This window comes from Acanthochromis polyacanthus, chromosome 10 (assembly GCF_021347895.1).
Source record: "Acanthochromis polyacanthus isolate Apoly-LR-REF ecotype Palm Island chromosome 10, KAUST_Apoly_ChrSc, whole genome shotgun sequence".
In the NCBI taxonomy this organism is placed as follows: domain Eukaryota; kingdom Metazoa; phylum Chordata; class Actinopteri; family Pomacentridae; genus Acanthochromis; species Acanthochromis polyacanthus.
In genome coordinates, this window is record NC_067122.1 from 6,652,968 (window position 1) to 6,677,711 (window position 24,744).

The 24,744-nt window shown below is 41.5% G+C and overlaps 1 protein-coding gene across 1 annotated transcript in view; it reads right to left on the minus strand.

Moving 5' to 3' along the window:
- Positions 1 to 19,899: 19,899 nt before the first annotated feature.
- LOC110954880 (protocadherin Fat 4) overlaps positions 19,900 to 24,744 on the minus strand; it is a 134,460-nt gene continuing 129,615 nt past the window's right edge. Inside the window, 1 exon segment of the mRNA XM_022199627.2 lies at positions 19,900 to 23,065. Within this exon segment, the coding sequence (XP_022055319.2) occupies positions 21,156 to 23,065 (1,910 nt within the window). The 3' untranslated portion in view covers positions 19,900 to 21,155.

Genomic DNA, 24,744 nt, shown 5'->3' on the forward strand with positions numbered 1-24,744 from the left:
TCCCATGAAGTCCACTTTGGCTCAAACAACGACGAATGGTGCGATCTGACACTGATGTACCTTGGCCTTGGAGTTCACCTTTAATTTCTTTGGAGGTTGCTCTGGGCTCTTTGGATACAATTCGAATGATCCGTCTCTTCAATTTGTCATCAATTTTCCTCTTGCGGCCACGTCCAGGGAGGTTGGCTACTGTCCCGTGGGTCTTGAACTTCTGAATAATATGAGCCACTGTTGTCACAGGAACTTCAAGCTGTTTAGAGATGGTCTTATAGCCTTTACCTTTAAGATGTTTGTCTATAATTTTTTTTTCGGGTGTCCTGGGACAATTCTCTCCTTCGCTTTCTGTTGTCCATGTTCAGTGTGGTACACACCTTTTCACCAAACAGCAGGGTGACTACTTGTCTCCCTTTAAATAGGCAGACTGACTGATTATGAGTTTGGAAACACCTGTGATGTCAATTAAATGACACACCTGAGTTAATCATGTCACTCTGGTCAAATAGTTTTCAATCTTTTATAGAGGTACCATCATTTTTGTCCAGGCCTGTTTCATTAGTTTGTTTTTTTAAATAATTATGTTAATCAACAATTCAAAAGTAATGGCTGTTTTTGATTATTTAATTTTCAATAAATTTTTATTTATTGTTACTTTTGTGAGTTTCAAGTGATTTCAGTGAGAATTGTGGGTTTTTCCTTCTTTAACTGAGGGGTACCAACAATTTTGTCCACGTGTGTAATAGTAAATTTCCAACGAAAATTTTGGAAATTAATAATATAAAATTTTCATATCACTAAATGTCCACTGACCTCAAATATTGTGCGCCATCAGCAGGCGGATGAATGGATGATATTGGATATTGGATAGTCATCTTTTTTGATGATTGCTTTATTTTTCACAGAAATGATTTCTTTTCCACTGTTACTGTATATTTGTAGAGAACCCTAACATACTGGCTTCAATGGAAAACAAAAACAGCATCCATGTTTGAAATAGATGGAGTCTGGGTGAATGAAGGGCACGCATGTTTAACAAAACCCTTTTGTGGATCAATGAAGATTATGTCTACAAAGCGGTGCATTCAGCTCCTTGTTCTGCCAAACTTAAAACAGTAATGCTAACACCAGCATCCACTGTTTCCAACTCTGATTACTTGAATATCTTCATGTCTCCGATGAATTATTTTGTTTTTGCCAGCAGAAGTAGCTTTCCATACTTGTAGCCAGGGAGGACTTTGGAGGACCAGTAAAGCTATCACGATCCATTATATGTGCCCTGACTCAAGATAATGGCATGAAGCACAGGAATTTACTGCTATCTGTTAACCTCGGTGCTACCTCCGTTTGCTCGGCAGTAAAAACCTAAATGTAGACCATCCTGACTGTCGGACAGATGGAAATCCAGTCTGTGTCCATCCGTCTGATCAGATGATACGTTCGCTGACACTGTTTAGCAGAGACAGGAACCATGTGAAGATAATTCATTGCCATAAGTCCTTTGAACTGTCACATAAAAATACCTGACTAGAATCCAAGATTGACTTGTTCGAGTGGTGGGTACAAAAAAAGCATTAATAGGCCCTATAATTGTTGCTATATAGACTGTATAGCTTTGTGTCTCAGTCCACACCCCACTGCCAAACCTCAATAAATCTTTTTTCCTTGGAAAGCCCGTCTCTCGGCCTCACCTCCCCGTCTCCGAAGACAGTTTTTAAGTATCAGCGTGTATTTTATATCTCAAAGAGCTGCAGTCAAATAAGAGGAAGATGCAGCGTCCAAAGAAAGCAGATTGTGAAGATGGAATACGAACCAGGTGCAGAGTTTTGGAGGTTCTTCAGAAGACGCTCACCACCAAATTTAATCGGCTGAAAATATTCAGGCAAACTCCTCGTAGCTGACCCGCTGAACTCTCAGACGCATCCTCTTACGCTCTACTCTCAGAGCACTTATGAGCCAATTTGACATTTACTTTGGACAGTAGGATATAATTACTCCATTTCTATGATTGCATACTTGTGCGTGTAATTTAAAGTCAATCACTGAACACACATGTTCAGCTGCTGTAAGAGAAACAATGTGCTGTCTTTTGTTTTTAGATGTAATGACCACAGAACATCAGTGCTGCAGCTGGAAATTGCCTTTGGCTTTGCTTAAATGTACAGAGTGTTCAGGCCAGTATGCAGTTTCCAGGGTTGACCAACTTGAAAATTCTTTGCGTTTTGATTTATTACCATTATTGTTACGTACCTGTGTCTGTTGGATCATCACAAGTCAAAATAATCAGCTAACTTGAGCTTTTCTCCACCCAAGTTCAACACAATCTGCTGGTTTGGCACGCTTTATTTTCTATTTTTTGGTGCTGACAGAAAAGTCTAATGTTCACGAAAAGTAAAGACTTGTTAAATATTAATGCTACACGGGAAAGTACAACAACATTAGAATTAGCAGTGATGTCAGTGTGACATTGTGGTGGCTCCAGAAGAGAAAAACAACATTTCTAATGAGGTAAAACTCATTTATACAGTATGTAGCAATTGCATTGTTTGCTATTTCCTTATGTGTTGATGTTGTAATACTAGTTTAAAAGCGCTGATCAATTGTGAAATTGCATAAAGGCAAGTGTGACATTCTGTAACTTCACTTAATCAGGAAGGTGAATCTTTTAAAGGACTGTTAAGGAAGCATCGCTGAACTATCATGCAATATAAAACACATTAGGACAGTAAAAAAAGCTCAGAAGTACACAAAAACCAGAGATGTGTACTACGGAGCAAGTTTGACAGTTTGTGTAAGTTGACTCGACAAAACCTAAAACCTTAATCAGAGACAGTCTTGTGATTATCAGCTGTCTGTGCTCTACTCCCATAAAAACGGAGACATTTGACACGTCATGTGACTCTTCTTCTTTACATAGTGGACAATCAATGCTGTCACTGGAGAGCGATGAGGAATATAAAAAGCACTCCTACTGTAAATGATAAAAACTGTTAATCATGTAAGTTAATATCTTAATTTTACCACTATCAATGCAACAATGTATTTCTAACATGACAGCTGCATACTTTTTTAAAATATCTTTGATAACAAGTACATTAAGGTCTCAAACTGTCCCACAATATTGGATAGGCAGACATTATTTTATCCAAATCAAGGTGAAATCGATGTTATTGAGTGAAGATAATACCTATTTTCTAATTAACATGTCAGGACCAAGCATAAAAACATATTTATACATTTTCTGCATCACCAATGGGATGCATGGAGCTTCCTGTTATAACCTATAGATTGGCTACTGTGTTTTTAACCAACATACAGCATAACAGCTTTGCAAATATACCATATTCCTTTGTCATTTGTAGAGAATAACATTTGTCATTTGTAGAGAAAGACATTTTTGCAGCAGGTTTAAATGCAAAACTCTGAACTGAACCTCCTCCAAAGCAGACTAGCTGTGCATAAGTAGGTTACTCTGCTAGCATTCAACTAGCAAGTTTAAGAGTCCTCTTTGTAACACGGGCAAGTTTCGGTTCAACATACCACAACAAATGAATTCACTCACACATTACAGTCTCATAAATCTTGATTTTGTTTACAGTTCATCTGAATGACTGCTGATTCTACTGCACTTCTATATGTACACTTTAATGCTAACATTACTGCCGAAAAGTGTCCAGTTGCAGGACTTAGCAGAGCGTGATGCCTTCTTTAGAACTGTAAAACCTTGCATCATGGAGCCATGTGGAGAGAGGGAGAGGCAGGGAGGGAGGTTTTTATTCTGGATGTCATTTTATAGATCTTTCCAAAAGCTTCCCCGCTCTTGGAGTTTAGAGGAGTGAGCTTTCCCAGCTGGAGATATAAAGGGCTCAATCCAGCAGGACCAGCAGTAATTGAGCTTAATCTGTTGTGGCAAACTGTGTGGGCTCGACGGCGATGCTCAGCAGAGGTGAGCGTATCAGCGGAAAACCTGGGTGGTTCTCTGAGAGGGAAGAGGAGTGCTGGTTTAGCATGAATTCCATTAGTTATTGACTCTTCCCTCTCTTGAAGTATCACATGTGGGATAGCATTATCATCCCATGCATAAATAAGAGAGTGAAAGCGAACCCCGAGGAGGCATCTGCTTACATTGGCAGTGACTATGAGACGGAGCCAAGAGGTTCAGTGGCGGGTCAGCCATGACAGGAGCTCTTGGAAAGCAGGCTGAACCTCAGCATCTGTCGAGAGCGGACAATCTTCCCCTCTTTATGCATGATTTCATGGTGTCTGATGTGAAGGGAACGCGGTGTTTGCTTTTCTTTGATTGATCGACGAGGAGAGCTGGTCTGGAATCAGCGTCCAGACCAGCGACGCACACAAATTAGACCTGCACACAAACTCCCACTGTGAAGGGAGGCAAAGATGACCGTCTGCCATCTTTTTTTCATCAAGAGGAGGACGGTTCCCAAAAGAGAATATGTTGTGATTTGGCTTAAACTGCTGCTAAAATGCTTCTCCTCCAGACGGAACACCTTTAATTTGTCTTAATTTTGTTTTATGTTGTATCACTCCCAAGTCTGAAGTGGAATAAATGGTATCTAGCATCACATCAGTTTGCAGCAGTCCAAAGAGAAATACCAGGCACAAAGAAAATCCAGTATATGCTGTGTACCTACAAGCTAAAGAACCCACAAGTCTGATGTTATAGTCTGATAAAGTTTTAATAGCTAATGAGCTAGCAAAGAGTTGACCCAGCAACCACAGTGCAAATGCATCATTTATTTGGAGTAATCTTTTGCTTGTCTTGTCCTGTTTTGACTTTAGCAACTATAGATAAAAATATCTGGTTCGTTTGCTGATAATAGCTCCACTGTGTTCACCAGGTAGCAGCTAGCTTTGTCTATTGGCCATTTGTTGCTGGGCAGATGTAGTTCCATTTTTTTATAGTAAACCACTTGCTGTTGAACTGAATGCTGAAACTCTGGGCTATTAAACTAAAAATTAGCTTGACGATGATAAAACACTTTGCAGATGTGACGATAAGTTGCTGGGTTCATCTGAATGACATCTTTCTCATTTGGAGTCATCGTCTGATATACTGTTAAGCAGGTCTGGGCCATAAAATGACATTGCCGTGTACTGTGACACTTCAGTCGCAATAAGAAGTTAATTTGATTTGTTGTTTCATTTAATATAGCACATAATGGTAATGCAAAGTTCAGTAGCATTGAAGCGTCCCATTATTTGCAAAATACTTTCAAATTGCAGAAATTTTCATTCCAAAGTTCAACAGTTTTTACTTTCTTCACCAAATGCTTATCAAGGTGAGATCACTCCTTTATTGTTTTTTAGATGAGTAAATGTGTTTTTTCATTGCCGTATTAATGTTTAAATTATTACTTGAGTGCTTTGATTAATATGAAAATACCAAAAGTACTTAAATTTAAAGTAACATTTCTCTTTCTCCTGGTCTTTACTAAAACTAGGTCATTGAAAATGATCAGCTGTTTTTGATATTAATTTTATTCAGCCATGTTACCACGTTGAGCTGTTTAATATAATAAGAGGACAGCAAAAATGAGCAGTAGTTACTTTATGCGCCTGCTTTTCTGCTTGTAGTTTTACGCTCATTTTTATTGCTTTTAAAGGACTGTTGTAACTTTGCATTTTCATTAATATACAGTAGCTCAGCAAAAGTGCATATCAACAAAACAGAAAAATTATAGAAACATTACACATATGATATATTAGATTAGCACATATTTAGAGACAAACTGAAGTTAGCAAAATATCCTAGTTTCTTAACTTTATGTCTTCTCACTTAAAAAAAAAATGTTGTCAAGACACTTTTTCTAAACAAGACTAAACCAGCTGGAAAAAAAAAAAGGTTTCCTTCTTTTTACCCTTTCATTTCTTTATTAACCACATAACCTACGCCACCCAAAACAACCCCATACACTAATCTATAGGGACACTTATTGGAAATCAGCGTACTTTCCCTCCGCAACTTGGATGGAGATTACAATTAAGTCATTTTTTGGCTTTTTAATGGCCCAATGACATCAACAGTGACCAAGGAAAACATTCAAAGTCGAGAGGAGTTATGGCTTATTATTGTAACCTTCTACGCCTAGACTGGAAATTATAAATTGGAATTAGATGAATTGGAGTGTGTAATAAAAACTAAACTAAAAACCACAAGAGAACAAAAGATGTCTTAAAGTCAAATGGCAGGCCAAACCTCTGGCCAGATGTGTTGAAAGTGTGTGGGAGAAGACAGTGGAGTATCGCTGGGTGTTGAGGTTTTTAACCCCGAGGCGGCGAAGGAGGAGAGCTAGTTTTCATCTTGCGTGGGAATGCCATCTTTAAACCTCATTATATTCCCTGCCTACTGGTCCAAGAGAAGCTAACTGTCACCAGTCTGTGCAGGTTTGATTCCCAGAAGGCAATACTCCAAATCTGTAGACGTACAGAGACACAGATTCTGTTTAAATGTCCCTTAAGGGTTAAAAGGGGGAGAGAGGAGTGCTGGGATAGTGTTTCCATTTCTGGAGATCCTGGTTTGTTTGATCAAAAACAATGTTTCAGAAAGACGCTGGGAAAGAACCAACCTGATCCTTGCCGTCTTGTTTCTGTGTTGAATAGTGACTTCATAACCCAAACCAGACAGAGCAGACGGGCTGCCCTTTATGAGCACCATCAGTCAGGACGGCTCGAAAACAAAAACCTCTCAGAGCGACGTGTGAATCTAAATCTGGCTGCAGCATTACAGCACGTTCCCCTCACTCTGCTTCTAATTTTAGACCAATCAATAACAATTGAGCACTTATTTAATTGGCAATTTGATGTCTTTCATGGCTAAGTAACTGCTGATGATGGTGACATCAGAGGTCAACTGAAGTCATTAGTTTGAGACGTCTCGGATGCTCCATTGACAGTTTTGTGATACGGATCAAAATGATGCCGCGATGATGATCAGGATCGACTTTTTTTGTGTGCGTGTTTCCAAATAAAAACACATGTGAATTCTGTGCAGAAAGCAAATATTTACCCACCAGTTTTAATTAGAGCTGCAATTTCTCTATGAAATTAAGCATCTCCATCATAACTCAGGCACTGTGATGCAGAAGCCTGTGCACACAATACAACAACGACAGAAAAAAAACGACAGAAAATTGGAAGAAGAAATGATGTAAAAATAGCAACAATGTGGAAGCAATTTATGCTAATTAGGCTTTTTATTTATGGTCCAATAATTGGGCGCATTTGAATTGTTGATGATGTTTTTTCTCCCCATTTTTCTCCCCCTGTGTTCCCCCATTGCTCTCCTTCTCAGAGAAGATCAAAGCGCGAGCACTTGAATAGATGTTAATGGTGCATGGCTGTCGTCTTAGTCCTGAGTGGTTGAGATCTCTCCAGTGAAAGAAAAACAGCCAATTTGGGTCTACGTGGACACAATTAGCACAATTTATGTGTGCCTTTCACGACAGCACTCCCGTTTAACCCACAAGAGGGGCTCGGCATTCATGTCGTAACTATGATTTTCATAACCTTTACCTCCCTTTTGCCTTTTCGCTGCATCTGAGCGCCGCAGATCAAACCGCTGGCAGATAAAGTGGCAGCACGTGAATTGAAAGTGAAGCCAATTCAGAAATAACGCGTATGATTCAGTAGCGCTGCTGCTGCACAGCATGATGAACTGTGCGATAAATGCTGGCATGCAGAACTAGTGGTTGAGAAACTACGCTTTACTAACACAACAACAATCGTATGCAACTCATCCTTCAAAATGTCCCACTGGTCAGCCCACCCACAGAAGCTTTCCTCTAATAACAGAGAAGCAAATCAATTTTTTTTGTATGTGTGTAGTTGCTTTGCGTAGCTTCGCCGTAGCCCGAGGCATCGCTTTTACAGTCCCTCTCCCTCCTGAATTTGAATGAGCAGGAATGGTGCAGCCCAGACTGAGTGGAGGAAACAAGGTGCATTATGTAGGTGGGAGGTAACCGTGCCATTGAGAGACAATTAGCATGAAGCCCAGACCTTTGGAAAAAGCGCGGAGGCTGCCGAGAGTGGGCCTGACAGAATGAAAAGATTAAGACTTGAGAAAAGATAGCAGGGCATGGGAAAATCCAAAGGGAACCGGGCGGCTGAAGTAGCCAGCGAGCAAAGGAAGGACAATGAGGCAATGGGCATTTTTTTCCTTTTTTGTGAAAATTTATGGGCTCCTATCAGCTGCCAAGTGTGTGCACATTCCTCCATACCTAAAAAGTGCCATTTGTTTGTACGTGACTTTTGTTTCCCTCTGCGTATACATGTGAGCCTGTCAGGAGGCTGAAAGACAGGCGAAGTGGAGGCTATTGCAAACTATTCAACTACAAAATTCCACCAGGTGCTAGCAGAGCCGGGGATCTGTTATTGGATTGCGGCTAAATGGCTGTCATGTGCCAATGAGAAGCCCATATTGTGCTAATGGTTTTAATGAGCCGTCCTTTCACATGTTGCTGTATTTTCTCTCTTGAATTCCAGTCTGGCGGGGCAGATAAATTCGATCTGTATAGTTCTGTGGTATAATAACAGACACCGCTCCATCAAAATGCTGCCAACTCCCAAGCGGCCAAGCGCAGACAATTTTAAATTTAGGAAACAGATTAGTGTTGTGGATTGTGACATTTAGCCTTTGCCATTTCCTACAGACATCATAAGTAATAATCATCCGGTGTTATGGAACGAAAGCCAGCACAGGAGAAGCAACAGAAAGGTTGAAATGAGCACTTACAGCTGCTTTTGTGTATACAGCATGTGAGCTGTTTACTGTATGTGCATTTATACACCTGTGTGTGTGTGTGTGTGAGAGAGGGTTTAGGGACGTGCTCCACACACATTCACACTCCCACACCGGCACGCACGCACAAACACTCGAGTTTCACAAACATCACAGTGGGCTGCAGAGAAAATGTGGTAATTACATACAGCGTAGAGCAGCTGTTTCCGTGGTTCATAACGCGCCGTCGCTCAGAAAAGACTTCAGTGTCACATTAGTGTGGGCTGTTGTAGAGACAAAGTAACACAGCAAAAATAGCCCAAGTTGCTCAGTCTGGTGTGTCCGTCGTTTATCTATAATCTTCCTCAGTTTAAATTAGAAAATATATGGCAAAGTATTTGGATTGATCACACTTCATGCTGACAGATGCCAATTATCATCATGTTATTAAGAGCAATTCAGATTTTCTTCATCTGACACTCGAATACGTCTAAATGTTGGCTTATGAACTCTCATCACAGGATGCACATTTACCAGATGTTCAGAGTGTTACTTTCCTTTTCAGGGAAAAAGTTTCACGGGATAAATGGGGTCAAATGTATTGTGTTTTAAAGGCAAACATGATGGGAAAGTCTGGAATGTTGTGCAGCAGAATTTTGTTCCTACTTTGTTCACTCAGTTCAGAGGTAACATTAAATGTTACTGCTGTAGTAAAGCATTGATTGGTGTTATAGTTTCTATGTCAAGTATGCGAGAAACAGATTTGGAGCATGTGACAAAAATGTTGTCATGCACAGTTGTCCGTGTGATTCAATGTGGCCTCTATGCTACAGTGGCAGTAGTGCGTGTGTGGTGGTATGAATGTACAGAATATGTGCACATATATGATCCTCTGTGTTCATGGTGTCCACAGCTGTCCATGTGCGTGTCCATAAAGGAGTATAATCGAGCCTTAAGAGTCAGGTTTGAGCTAAAGCTAGCATCAACTTGACAAAGTTTAATTAATCACTAAATATGGAAGTAGTTTTGCAGATATACAGTATATCCTGAACCAAAGATGTGATTTCAAAAATTAAAAGATCACCAAAATGAATGTCTGGATCTTTACAGACGGCATGAAGAGTGAAAAGTGACCTTGTTTGTAGTTTGATGTGTCCTAAAATACAATAAGCTTCCAGAGAGTTCTTGTTTTGTTGACCACATGTGAGGTGGGCATTGGCAACAACATACACTGTGGCTTCTATACTATATCAAGCTCTGCAAATACATGTACAATGCAAATTTCTACTATCGTCAGAGTTCCTTGTCTCACTAGCAGATCTGTTGCAGTCTGTAGCATGAAACAAGCTGCTGTCTGTCTGTATGCTGAAATTTGTTTACACTCGTCTGGAACACCGTGACATATCTTCTGCTGTCAGCTGAGGATTGTGGGTAAAAAAAATGGCCAGAAAAACATGCTGGAATGCAAAATGTAGTAGGACATTTCGATATTTTTGTTACACAGCATTTGACATAATATGTCTTGGGACCTTTACTTTCATACTAAATTAACATGAATATTGGATTACACTTTTGTTCTACAAACCAAATCACGTGACCGGAAACAACACCCACATACAGAGGAATAAGGCTGCATTTTTTTACAGAAAAAAACCTATAATTTCCTGCTATAAAATCATGTACAAGACGTACAACAAATTAAACACTTTTCAAACTTACTTCAGTCTATAAATATAGTTAATGAAGTATATAAAACAACTACACAAAACACCAGAGCAATAACTTTTCATTCATACCCAGAGTGTTTAGATAATAAAACTTGCATGTGTTTTCCCCAATATTCCCACCAACACCAGGCTTCTTGACACATTGCATGACTGTAAAACACACATACACTACATCTAATGATATTTAGATGTCCGGATCTTCCCTACAAGTAGCAGGCCACAGGGACATATCAATATTTAGAGGTGGCAAAATGACCATGATGTTCCCACATACAAAATGAAGAAGAGATTTATGGCTCATCATCATTAAACTGCCTCAATGTTTCTTCAGGTAGGAAATAAATTCCGCGTGTTTATTCCCCCTGGAGGATGCACTCCCAGAACATTGTTTGTTTACAAAGAAAACTCCTCTGGGTACCTTTAACAAGGAGCCGAATCCCAGCTCGCCGCCGCTGCTGCTCGTTTCTGTACTCTGATCCTCTCGATTTCAATTCATCTTTATTGTCCCTGTGGGGGAGTTCTCCTTGTAGCCAGACGCATAAAAGCATAGAACACAAATACACAAGGCGTAATGCAAGACTCCGGAGTCATAAATCCTCGTGTTCATCATCCATAAAGCAGCGTTCACATATAAATGCATTAACAGTGTCCTTCTTCATACGTTGTACTAGGCGAATTTAACAAGTGGGGATGAAAATACAATTCCCGACAAATATGAGGGAGGGAAAATAAAGTCTGGAGGGCTACACGTTTTATTTACAGTGAGCATGACATGGCAGTTGAATTGTTTTCTCATAATGTAAATCTGAGGTAAGGTATCCCTGTCCTACATTGCTACAAAAAATAAACGTTTTTTTCTGCTCTTCTGCTGATGGTTTTGTGATTGTGGTTTGGACAGAACAACAGAAACCTCCCTCAGTTCATCACGGATGTTTGTTTTGCTGAATTAAGATCTTGGCAGCAGAACCGGCATTGTTTTCAGTTCTCAGCAGTTTTCCCTCAACTCGGCACAATAAAAGAAACACTACTGAATCTGTGGCCCCGCTCCACAGTAAGCTGCAAAAATCCACGCGTTCCTCTAAATGCAGAACCGCACAGTTAATAATCAAATGCCCGTTATGTTTTTTACTGTCAGCAAAATGTACAAGCTCGCAATGTCGAAGCAGTCAGTGACGGCGTGTTGGTTTAAGCTGCAGAGATGCAATTAAATATTCCACTTCCTCAATTAAAAAGCAATCTTCAACGATTATAATTAGGATAAGTTGCATTGTAATCAGGCTCTCAAATGAACTTTTAGACGTTGTTAAAAAGTTATTTCACTGTTTTACTGTCTCCAGTAAACTGCAGCCGAGGCATTCTAAGTGGCTGTGAGCGGTGGCTAAAGGAGCAGTAAACATTTAGATAGCCGGTCCACCCACACCAGGCATACTTGGCCACATGGAGACTTCTGTTTGTGTTTGTGTTATATTATATACTGGTCCTGAGGTTTTGGCCCTGCCTGAGCGATTTGCTTGTTGACCATCATTTATGCAATGTCATAAAGCGTGAGCCGCAGAACATGACTGATTCGCAGCAGACCCCTCACACCGATTGTGAGCTGGAGTTGTGGTCCAACTGAACAGAGTATGATTAAAGAACTGAAGCCACAGAGTTTGAGACTCTGATGGAGCCTAAATCAAAATGTCCACCCTCATGGACCTGGCCATATGTACGGTGGCGTGTCAAATCTGCAACGCTGCAAGAGGAGTGCTGCCGAATGACACATGGCATGAGAACTCAATCGTTTCCATGGATATAATAATAATAATAACCTTTATTTTTACAAAACAAAAGCACGCAGTGTTCCGCAGAAGAACAGACAGAAACCACATGCCAGAACGAATAAATAACAGAAATGATTAGGACAATATGACAAAGATTAAAGTCGTGACCCTGTAAAGCATCCCAGAGCATTTTTCTGAACAGTTTTTAAATCCTGGGATTCACACTGGGCAACATCAAGCTTCACTGCTTAAACAGAAGCAACAAGCAAAACACTAATAATAACATTTATATACTCTAAATGTTGTACAGTCAGCCATTACAAACCAAAACCACAGAAATAAAATGAGAAAAAATAAAGTTCAAAATTACTCTGCAGAAACTCCAATTTGTCAAGCTGAATATTAGCGCAATATATAAATTACTGCACGAAACATTTAAATTTCGATGTTGTTCTGTCCAATAAAGTTATAGCTATAAAAAAAATCAAAGGAGAAAAGGCAGCACTTCATATTCATATTTAATGAAGAGTTGAAACAAGCAGACACTGTTAGACAGCGAGTAACATTGTGTGAGTGATGCTTTTATTTTGGATTAAACAGTCTTAAGGGGAAACAAAAGTGGAAAATTGTTTGTTGAGGAGGAGAGACTCATCAGAGCTGATGAGTGATGGGGAGCAGGAGTGCAGACAGGTGAGTGGTCAGGTAAGAATCTCAGTAGGCACTCTGGGGACCACTGGTGGCCAGGTGTGGTACAGCAGGGTATGGAATAAAACGGTCTTTGCTGTGCTGGAATAAGAGGATAAGGAATAATCATGACAACACACAACAGACTGCTGTTGCCAGTAGAATATACAATATATACAGAAAATGCCTCCAGAAGCTGTCTCCTTTTCCACCATGTAAGGTGATCCATTCCAACCCCACAGTGTCTGGAATAACATTCCCATCTTCCAGGCATGATATTCCGATTTTCCCCACTGGAATTCAGAATGGATGGCTGGTTTTAGTCCTTTGGGAATCAAGAGAAAGATAGACCTGACTGGCTCTACAGTGTCAAAAAAGGCACTGCAACTGTTCAATGTTGATGCCCGTCCAACACTGGTTAAAATTTATTAAGCCAAACTTAACAAAGGGAGCAGCATTGCAAATTTTAAACCACTGATTCCTAACCAAGGATACGGGACACCCAGGGGGTATGTGGAGATGACTTAAAAGCTCAACTCAAAAGACTGTAAAGGACTGAGTAAACCTGATGAGGGTTGAGTGCAAATAGCCAAAGGGATTGCATAAATTATTAAAATAGATATGTAAATAATGGAGTTAACTACCGTATAGTATGACTAAGATGAAGCTGCTAACTAACACTCTGGATGAACAATAAGCTTAAAGCTAAACATAATGAATAAATGGTTAAAATGGCTAGCCACAATAGATAATAAATAGCTGTTAATTATTAGCTAAAAGCAATGGATAGATGTCAATATAAACTGTGTTAAATGGGATTAAATGGACTTATTTGAATGTGAGAGGTGTCCATCCGACAGGTCTGAAAAAATTTTGAAACAATAGTTCAACCATTCCAGGATTCTTTTAAGACCGAAACTTGTGAATTCAGTCCAAAAGGTCCATTTTGGGGTTGGTGCTTCAATCAGCTTATTTTACTTATAGATTTAAATATTTTCAGAACTGTAGCACATCAAACTCAAAAGAAGCCACTTCGTCATCTGAACTTTAAGTCCACTTGCTTTCTTATTCTGCAGCTTTCGACTCTGTCACATGGTCCTCATTAGTGCACTGACTTTGCTCAGATGATGTTTTCCATTTGAAGGTTTTCATCTTCATTTGTGCTTCAACTTTCCTCACTTTCGGACAGTTTCAACAAGCGCGTTTTCATAGCGACTGACGTAATTCACGATACGGTGGAAAACAGAATTTTGTTTCTGCCTGGCGCAAACCACCAACAGAGTCGTGTTCTGCTAGCTCTTTGTGTTGGTCACCGCATTTATCCCCCCTGTTTTGGATTTTAACTCAAGTCAATGTATAAAATATCAACATGTGCTTTGTCAAAGAAACTAGAGCAGCTGAGATGATCCAAAGAGGGTATTGAGGCCGACAGCTCTGCTGGTTGCCAAAGACACAAGTGAGTTAACCAGCACTTAAGTCAGCAGCATCTCCTGAATTAGAAAACAAAACAAAACTCAGAAATTGCTGAAGCAGCAGAATGTGACACATGGATCAGAAACAGATGTGTTGCCTCTGCGGAGCCTGACAGAGCAGCTCTCTGACAGCGCAGTGACACTCGAGCCAGGGGTCTCAGGATGACGATGTTGTCTGTTTAGCATCCATCATACACTTCTATAAATGTTCCCAAGCTGGTGGCAACCAGAGCCTCGTTTAATCCCAGCCCCTCGGAGCTGGAGTAAAACCGCAGAGTTTTACTGAGCAAAGAAAAGGAGCTTTTCCAGAGATGGGACAGTCATCGTCTTCCTCACACAACCACACGCACAAAGCTATCTATCTTTCCCTTTCATTTCCCAACTGCTCCGGCTCCTCGCTGAAGCTTTCATGTGTGTTGAAAGGCATCGCTGGCTGCACTACACACGGCATTAAAGAACACTTATCGAAGGCGAGACTCGCAGCTTTGATGCAGATGTGAAATGAAGAGAGACCCTAAGATCGATATGTGGAGCGATGCTGCTCAAAACATGGACCGATGATCTGTCCATCAGGCTTCAGAAACACACAAAACAAACTGAAGATGCTGAAGATGTGGGTGTTTACAGTTTGCAACACCGGACAACTTTAACAGTGTTTTATTGGTTGTTGTGTGATGTTTTTAACTTTTTAATCTATGATGCTGAACCTGAAAACTGGAACTTGAATGTCCCGAAGGGTTCTTTAAACATATTTACTCCGCTAAGGAACACGATGGAGCTATGTGACGATCTGCGTTGGTTTGTCAGTCTGTTTGCAACATTACTCAAAAACGGGCTTACAAATTAGGATGAAATTTTCAGGGAAGGTCAGAAATGACACAAGTACCAAGTGATTAGATTTTGACAGTGATGCAGCTTATCGTCTGGATCCACGGATTTGTTAAAGATTTCTGCATCATTACGAGATAGTGGCATGGCGTCACTGTAACTATGACAACAAGTGAACACTGTAGTGTGGTCTGCTGACGATCACATGATTGCGATCCTACTACAAATCCACCACTGTGGACTTATTGAGACTTATATGTTGGGAATTATACAATGACTGAGCAGCCTTGGCAGAGTACTGCGCTCTCTGGGTGCTTTTCTTTTGTTATTCTTTGACTTTGTAATTAACACTCAAGAACTTTAATTCATGACACTGTTATCTACTGTACATTTGAATAGACCAGAGTCAGTTTGCCATGAGGACAGTGATGTGTAAATGTGTAATATAAAGTGCAGTTGTTGCGCGAGGTGTTCTTGAAATACCACGTCTCCCACTTTAAAAAGCCAAGTAGAAAAGTGGCACAGAAACCTTAAAACCACTGGATTCTGTTGACATGTTGCTATTCTGATTGTGAGCGTTGATTTGTATTTAGTCCTCTACCCTCAAAGTGGCTTTTATCAACGCTATGAAGCATCAGTCAGATTTTTACCAATTTAAGACATTTTGTAGGATGTTTTTTTTTTTTTTTAATTTATAGTAAATAGAATAGGCACTGAAGCTGAAAATGCATCTATTAACTTGCTTGCAGCAAAACAACCATAGAGTATAATACTACCACCACCATGCTTGATGGTATTTCCGTTTTTTCTACACTACCGTTCAAACGTTTGGGGCCACCCAGACAATTTCATGTTTTCCATGAAAACTCATTTTTATTCATGTGCTAACATAATTGCACAAGGGTTTTCTAATCATCAATGAGCCTTTCAACACCATTAGCTAACACAATGTAGCATTAGAACACAGGAGTGATGGTTGCTGGAAATGTTCCTCTGTACCCCTATGGAGATATTCCATTAAAAATCAGCTGTTTCCAGCTAGAATAGTCATTTACCACATTGACAATGTTTAGACTGTATTTGTGATTGATTTAATGTTATCTTCATTGAAAAAAGTGCTGTTCTATCAAAAAATAGGGGCATTTCTCACTGATCCCAAACCTTTGAACGGCAGTGTATTTAATGGTGTTTTTTATGAAGCACTTTTGCAGTTTTATTTATAGACCATCATTTTTTTGATTATAGTATGCTGCTGTAAAGTTTCAGCTTTTTAGTGCCTAGTTGTTCAATTACTTACAGACTGATAGCTATTTTACATTTTATGCAATTGTATCTATTACTGTCAAGCATTTGTTAGTTGGATAAAGTTCAGTCTTCAGCAAGGTGTTTAAGAGCTGACCTTTGAATCGCCAACGTGGCACTCCTTGTGGCTTCTTGCCAGACGTGAGCTTCGAAAAGAGGATTTGTTTGGTTAGGCGGGTGTCTGGCATTCGAGCAAGGTGTCTGGTCCATCGGAGTCGGTAGCAAGTCATGATGGTTTCTAAGCTCTCCATCTTTGCGTGGAGGAGAACTTCATTGTTGGTGATTTGAACCTGCTGAGGGTACCTTGTCAAGATGCATGAGGTGACATTAGAATGTAAAATCCATTCAGGTTGGCAGAGGATGATGCTATTTACCATAATTAAATTCTGACATAGCACAACTACAATCAGACATAGTCTCATCCCATGGTCTACATATGTACAACACCAAAGTTCTTTAACTGACATGGATGACGAGCCCCAGAGCTGCTCGGGATCATGGGATCTCTCCTTGTCTCCAGGCCCCCGACAACTGTGCAAACTCAATCTGCCGCTGAGTGATTCAGTTAAAAACTGCAGAAGAAGAGACAAAGTGGAGTTTGAGTTGAGATGGTTAGTCAACAGATGTTTCCAGGGGTCAAAACTTAACTGTCAGTTATTAACTGAAGTGATTTATGGAGCAGGAATGTCATACACTTAGTGATTCCAGCTTTCTGTAAGGGGAAGTTTTGCGTCTTTCATAAAACAGAGGTTTTATGTTATTACAGTTGAGAGTATTTGCTGTTAGTCAGACACTATTTTTAAATGAAATCAGCAGCTAACAGGAACTATGAAAGGAAAACATCAGTAGTTGTTGAGAACCGTGTCCTGCAATGAACACTTTTTCGCAGACAGTATTTTTCTGTTAGGTTTTTGTAAGGCCCAGGAAAAGAGACAGGTGGCCTAAACAATGATTTATTCACAAAGGCTAAGATACAGAACTACAATTCCCAGTATTCGGAAATCCCGGGAACTGGGCACAGACCTCAAAGGGCTGTAGGAAACTATGGAGCTGAGGAGGGGCTGCGACGGCAGGGGAAGATGGCAGAGAGGAATCGGGCAACGTTTCCAGAGGGATAAATGGGTTTGAGCCGTAGACGAAACCAGATATCCAGACAAAGGTGAACCTGAGCAGGTGGAGAGTCGACTGAGAAAGAGCAAAAACAGAGTTACTGAGGTTCCGTTGGGGGAAAAAGGCTGAAAAACCATATGCAGAGAACTATCATTGGATGTTTACGATCCAGTATCTGAGATGTGACTGAAGCCTGGTTATATTGTGAGGCAAGGTGAGTTGAGTGGCACTGGTGCACCTGCTCCTGCTTCAGATGATTGCCTGCAGAGATTGGCTTCACCTGCCACCACAGCACCCAGTGCACCTGAGAGAAAAGAAAAACACAGGGAAGGAGGGGCCCTAACTAGAGCCTGCTTCAGCAGGCCTTACATTTTCACTAATAAACACGCCTGACATGGTGAAGTTTTTAAAGATTTACTTGATTTTAACAACAGACAGGAGGAAATGAGGGGAGAAATGAACAGGAGTCAAACTGGTGAATACATGAATGGTGTGTTGGACTGCAGCCAGAACATGCTATGATAATTCACTCATTACGGGCATTTTGCAGTAGATAGTAGTATATATTATTTGAAGCTTGTTTTGATGTTGTGATGATGTTCTCCCTCATTATCTGCTGAGCATGCATGCGCGTTAACAGGCAAACCAAACATCCATTTGCACCGACCAATGAGAGGAGGAGCGGAGTGTGTTTGTTTCGATCCAGCAGTAAATGTGCTTCAAATTATGAGCCATTTAGGACAAACAAGGGGAGACGCTGTAGCCGTACGAGGACACTAAGGCTCAGAATAATCAATCTTTATAAACAAGGTTTTTTGGCAGAGGAACTCCCCCGCTTCAAGAGCGTCGCTCGCAGCTCGGTTGCCACCGCCTTTTATAAATACTGGGGAAACTCTTAAGTCAACATGGAAATCATCTTAATGGGAATTATGTTTTGATGACGTTTATGAATTCAGAGAAGAAGAAGAAAAAAAGAGTCAGCACTCCTCCATGGGAAATCCAGCGCTGCCTCTTTCGCACCTTCATTCACGATGAATAAGCTAATATGGAGACCTGCTAAACACATTACTGCTGACTTGTTGGCAACACACTCTTGGAAATCACTTTGTCTCAATCTGAACTTCACATATATATATTCACAGGATTATTTTGCTATATTGCTTTCCAACACTGTAACCATGGTCCTTGTTGTATTATTGTGTCATTACCAACACAAATAGCTCATTATTGCTTACTGAAATAACAGACTTTCAGTTGACGGGAATAACATATGCTGTATTTTCTTAAAAGCCATGTCCTATAAGGTAACATGCAATGTTCGCACTTAGGATATATGCTGCAATTAATCCTTAAACACATCATAAGCTCCTCTGCCATTCGGTTGAGTCAAGCAGCCGTCTGGACAATATCCAAGAACAGCACTTGTGGGGAAAAAAAAAAAGGGAATACCCCCCAAACTACCCCCACCACCACCCTGCCCCCAAGAAAATCAGGAAGACAGATTCATGTCAGTCCTCATGAGTGTTTTACATCCTACCACACTGTCGAACAATGTGCCCTTTGTGTATACAAGCTCACCTATAGAGCAGAGGAGGGGGTGTCGCTCCTGGAGCTGCTTGACATCTTTCAGACCAGAGAGGACGCTGTGAGGTTTATTTGAATTCATCTCCTATTTACTCGCTGCGCCACCCACCCAGGCTCTCATTATCATTGTGAGTGTTATTATTGTCTCAGCATCAGAGTGGTACAGCCGTCCCAAAGAGGCTTTGGTCAACAGAGCTCTCTGCAGGACCCAGCCCCTCGTAGTAATTTACCCAGACTCAGGCTGTCACTCTTCGCTCGGTTCACGGCTCCCCGCGTTTTCTCTCGTGGCCTCTCTCCCCTCGATGATGGAGAAGATAAGCATGTTGCAAGCTGAATCACTGAGCTGTGACTAAAAAAAAGGGGTTCTGCTCAATAATCCAGATGTAAATAATTGTTGAAAGCAATATAGGGCCTGCGTCGCGGAGTCCGCTTGATGTTTTGTTTGGCCGTGAGTGAGGTGGCTCGGTTTCATTCGAGTCCTGAGATGCCTTTTTAAATGTTTTGTTGAGACTCTGTATTATTTAAAGACTGCACAGAGTGAGGCCTAAACACAGAATAACTTACCACCCAAATGATCTGGGAAAGGATGGAATTGGAGCTTGAAGGCGACTATTTTTAAAAACTGCCAACGCTTACATACATCTAAATGAGCTGCTTATCCCCGCAGGAGAGAAAGAAAGAAAGAAAGAAAGAAGAAGCACTTTTAAATAAATACTTTTTTATTCTGTTATTGGCTTTTTACAGGTACAAAGCATACAGCATGTTATAGTTTTATCAAAAGTGGAAAATACTGATGTTACATATGTAACAAATGTAAAAAATAAGTCTTCAATCTTACTTTCCCCGAAAGTAAGAACATACATTTCAGCATATGAAAATATCCATAAAAACACAGCTTAAGTAATTTAAGTTAATAAACAGTACAAAATGTAGAAACCATACATGTCAAAATAATGAACAAAGACACCAACAACGTGACAAATGACTCCATGATTTCTCACAGATTAAAAAAATGTACACAAGTTCATAGTGTTTTAGTTGGGGTCATGTTTACAGGATCCAAACATCATCATCATCGTTGCCCGGAAAACACTTGGCTGGTCAGAGAACGTGGTTTTGTGACAAACAACTACCCCCCCACAAAAAAAACTCCTCTTCTCCTGAACGCAGGCCAGAAAAGCAGAAGAGGAAAAGTTTTTCTCCCGTACTGAAATCCTCAAATGTCTGTAAGGCAGGGGGACTTGATTAAATCTCACTCTTGGAGCATTTAGCCAGTCTTCTGTGAGAAAACACGCAGACAGAAAGGGATCCGAATATTGGTGGGGTCTGCAATACCATGCGAGCTAAACGGTGCACTTATTTTCACACCGAGTGCCGTGTCCCGTCACCTACAGGTGCAGTCCGATCAAACACACATGCTTCCTTTTAGCTAAATTAAAAATTGACCCCTAAAAAGACAGAGACCGGGAGTTTTCTTTTGCTCTGCAGCCTGCTGGAATTCTCTTCCTGTGAGTGTTAATATTCTCTACCCTCTTATCTCTCAGCTGTGAATGTGACAGAAGTTTTTGGAAAGGAGAGGCAATATTGGTAATAGAGAACAGAAATGTTTGATCAAGATAATGTGAACGGAGCTTTGCAGTCGCATAAATTGAATTCAGACATGGATTCCTTTTTTTCGGTGTCAATGGATACGTTGTACTGAGGCCTCAGAGATGAATACACGCCTGTACAGTTTGAACCTAGAAAAGACTGGTAAACTATTCCAAGGTGGCTCATGACGAAATATGTCATGTTACAGGTGCCAGTTTTCTGCCTTACTGCATTTAAAAGTCGTCTTATTATTTTGAGTAATGTAAAAACAAAAAAAGAATTCCAATCTTCCCTTGAAATATACAGTCTTCTTTTTTTTAAATGGAGAACGTCACCATATTGTACAACATTGTAATAAATAGTCTCATACATATTGCTCAGCTTCGCCTTCGTTTAGAATGGTCACTGAGCCATCCCCACTGTTCATCTCAATGTCTTTTGCTGCCGCGTTCTCGGGAAGCAAGGCTAAGTCCTTGAACACGTCTACATAATGTCCAAAGCCGGGGCCCCAGTTCAACAGATTGTCCCAGTTGAAGCCCCCGGCTTGTTGGCCCAGTTTGTGGGGTAGGGTGTAGTGCTGCTCAGTAGGGGGCATCTGGGTAACACCAGGCCCTCCTTCTGCCCTCCGACTCGAGTACCGCCTCTGCTTGAGCCTCCCTCCATAGTCCTCATCGTCAGCATCTGACTCGTTGACTTGTGAGAGCTTCGGAACCCGGGAGCTGTAAGACACGGGCTTCTCCCGGTCGTACTCCATCTCCGAGCAGGTGAAGGAATCGTGTGAGTCACTTTCTGAAGAGGACTCTGGAGCAGGGATGCCATCAGCGGGGTTACGGACCCTCGACAGTGGCCTGCGGCAGTCCTCCTCTGAGCTGGAGCGCCCGTGGTCAGCGCTGCAGATGCTGGGGTTGCGTGGACGTGGAGTGTTCAGCCGCTCCACCTCCTCAATGGATAGCCCCACAGGAGGCCCCGTCTCCAGGGGGATCTGCTCAATCGGCTGCTTCAGCCGACTGCCAGGCCTGGAGGTGTGGCCGTGGCTGGCCATGGTCTGCGGACTCTTGCTGCGCCTTCCCAGCCGGGTGGCGTAGTTGAACATGGGTGGTGGTTGGCACATGTCGTTGTGCAGGTCCAGCGGGCTGCCCTCTCGGCGAGCCAGGTTGAGTTCTCTGGTGGGAGTGTTTCGGTAAAAGGAGGAGGGCTTGGTGAATGGGGCTGGGGAGTGTCTGGAGAGAGGGTTTGGGGTGGGGCAGGCTGAGTGGGAGTGGCTCAGCGGAGTGGACCTCAGTGCCTGGGTGTACTGAGGCTGGTAGGTGTAGCTCGTTGCTCCAAGGGGTAAGGGGGACTGTCTGGCGAAGCCCAGCGGGCTGTGTCTCTGGATGGAGAACTTGGGAGTGTGGCTGCGGAACTGTTTGTAGTGCTGGATGATGTCCGCATCTGAAGGAGCGATACTGCTGGCATTATCTATATCATAATGTTCAATATCTGCCTCTGGACCATTGCAGGGGGCACAGGGAGCACTGGGGACGGTCTCATTGTTGTGGGGAATGTCTGTTTCATCATAGATCAGATAAGGGTTCTCCCTCTCAATGATGTCTGGTTTGGGGTTCCCCTCTGGTTGTTTCCGTACCGTCATGTCATCTCCATATGGAGGGATGTTATCCGGGTCGTCGAACGCTACGTTCTCACTGCCCTTCTTCTTTTTCTTCTTCTTCTTCTCCTTGGGTTTCTTTTCCTTGGGTTCCTTTGGCACTTTGGTTTTGTTGCGGTCCTTGCAGTGGTTGCAAAGGATCAGGCTGAGCACCACCAAGGCGAGGACGGTGGCACAGCTGCCGACAATAGCCGGCACAGCCCAGATGGGGAGGACCATTGTCTCTGTTGTAGGGCTCGGGCTGCAGACAAATCCTCCATTATTGGCTGTGTTGCAGACAGTACCCTGAGGACACTGGACGCCCAGACAGGCCACTAAAGTCTCACAAGTATTGCCTGTGTAGAACTCGGAGCAGACACAAGTGAAACCTGAGTGGGGGTCCGGCACACAGCTGCCATGGTTCTGGCAGGGATTAGAAGCACAGTCGCCTGGCGGGACGCACTGGTATGTGTACCACTGGTTGACACACATCAGGCCATCCCAGCATGGATTGCTCTCACACAGGTTGGGACCTCTGCAGCCAATTTTCACAGACGAGCTGGTCTTGGTTAAGGTGACGAGACTGTGTTCTCCAGTGAATGGCAGGTTCTCCCCATTGTACTTCACGTACGCCAAGCAGCCATCGAAACCTGCCGATAAATGGAAGAGAGAGCTGGTTCAGATAACAAGAAACAGCCAGCAGCAGCTACCAAGGACACAACAGTGGCCTGGAGGGGAATCATTTCAAATTGCCACCAGACTGATGTTTTTTTCAAAATGTCTGCTGATGCTGGATCGTTTCCTCATAAATAGCAGGAACTGGGAGCTATAACCAGAGCTAAAGGAATTTGGTTTAGATGGGTAATTGGTTCAAGCTTAGGACACACAAAAAAGTGAATTTTACTTGTGCAAGGCTCCTCCTAAAAAAAACATACTTGAAAAATGGGTTGAATCAATCACTGGCCAATTTGAGAGAAGAAATATGAAATATTTTCTAAAAGAGAATCCGTCGTCAGAGCCATTATTGCTTCAAGACATGTATCTGGGTTGGATGAACGTCTCTGTGTCTAATTCAGTCTGTTGCTTTGTGTGTTGCCTAACAGCACTGCCTCAACGACGTAAATAGGTTTTTATTGAATTTATACCAGTGCAGATTAAATCCATTTGTGTCTTTTCATTAGCTCTTGAAAAGTGAGTACACAACAGAACACGAATGCTCAGACACACACTGAGGTAAGGGCTGGTTAGCAGGCAGTCTGCCACAGATCTGCGTGCTGAGGATATGTTTGTTTTGAAATATGCACCAGTCCCGGAGTAAAAGAGGTCAACAAATCATTCAAATTGCTCATTTTTACCATATTAGTACATAGTATTAGGTTAGTTTTTCCCTCCCCCGAAATTCTGAAATTTACTGTGTTGCACCACGTCCTTTTGAAATCCCTCCCTTTCACCTTTTCCAAACTGTTGTCAGCTCACGCTCGAGGACATCTGATCTGCGATTTAAATCTAAGAATCGAGTCAATGGAAATAAGATGAAAGTCTCCAGGTGCTCCAAGACAAAGTCAAATTAAATTAATATTAGTTATTTTTGTCCATAAATGATACTCTGATAAAGAAATATTTATTCAACTACTGTAAATTCATAGCAGGTAAATCTCAGCTGCGTCAGACAGAGACAGATTTCAGGCCAGTTCCTCTGAGTCGTCTTGGACAGCCACCAAATATGGTCAGCAGTTCAAGCAGCAGACTATTAATTCATTTCATGGGGGAAAAAAAGTCTGTACTGGATTTATAAGGGCTCACAAGCTCATGAGTGCTGTGTCACATACATGTGCACACATTTTTAGTTTGCAGAAGAGGTTTCCATAACACTGCTGTATTTTACAGTGGGTAAAGAGTGGGTTAGTTTCTTGGTTCAATGCCAGTTTTTGTGTGTGTGTGTGTTTGACACAGGACATAAATACGTGTTTACTTTAACAGGCAAACATGTAAATATAGTACACTTTCACCAAGGCTTTCACTGTCAGAGTTAGTTTTGTAAAAGGAAATATGTAAAATTAGACTTTTGACTGTAAATATGAAACATTTCTTGTGAAAACATGACAAAATAATCCAGTGTTTCCTTAAGAAATGATATCTTTAAAGGGTAGAAAAGCCTCTGAGACAGCATTTAGATCATCATGAGACACTAAAACTGTCTGATGAAACTCATAGTAATGATATTCTTTATGGCAGACTAGCAGAAGTTCTGGTCCTACCACATACATTAGGAACTCTGAATAGAAACTGCATTGAAAAATGGAATTATGCACACAATGTCCACAACGTA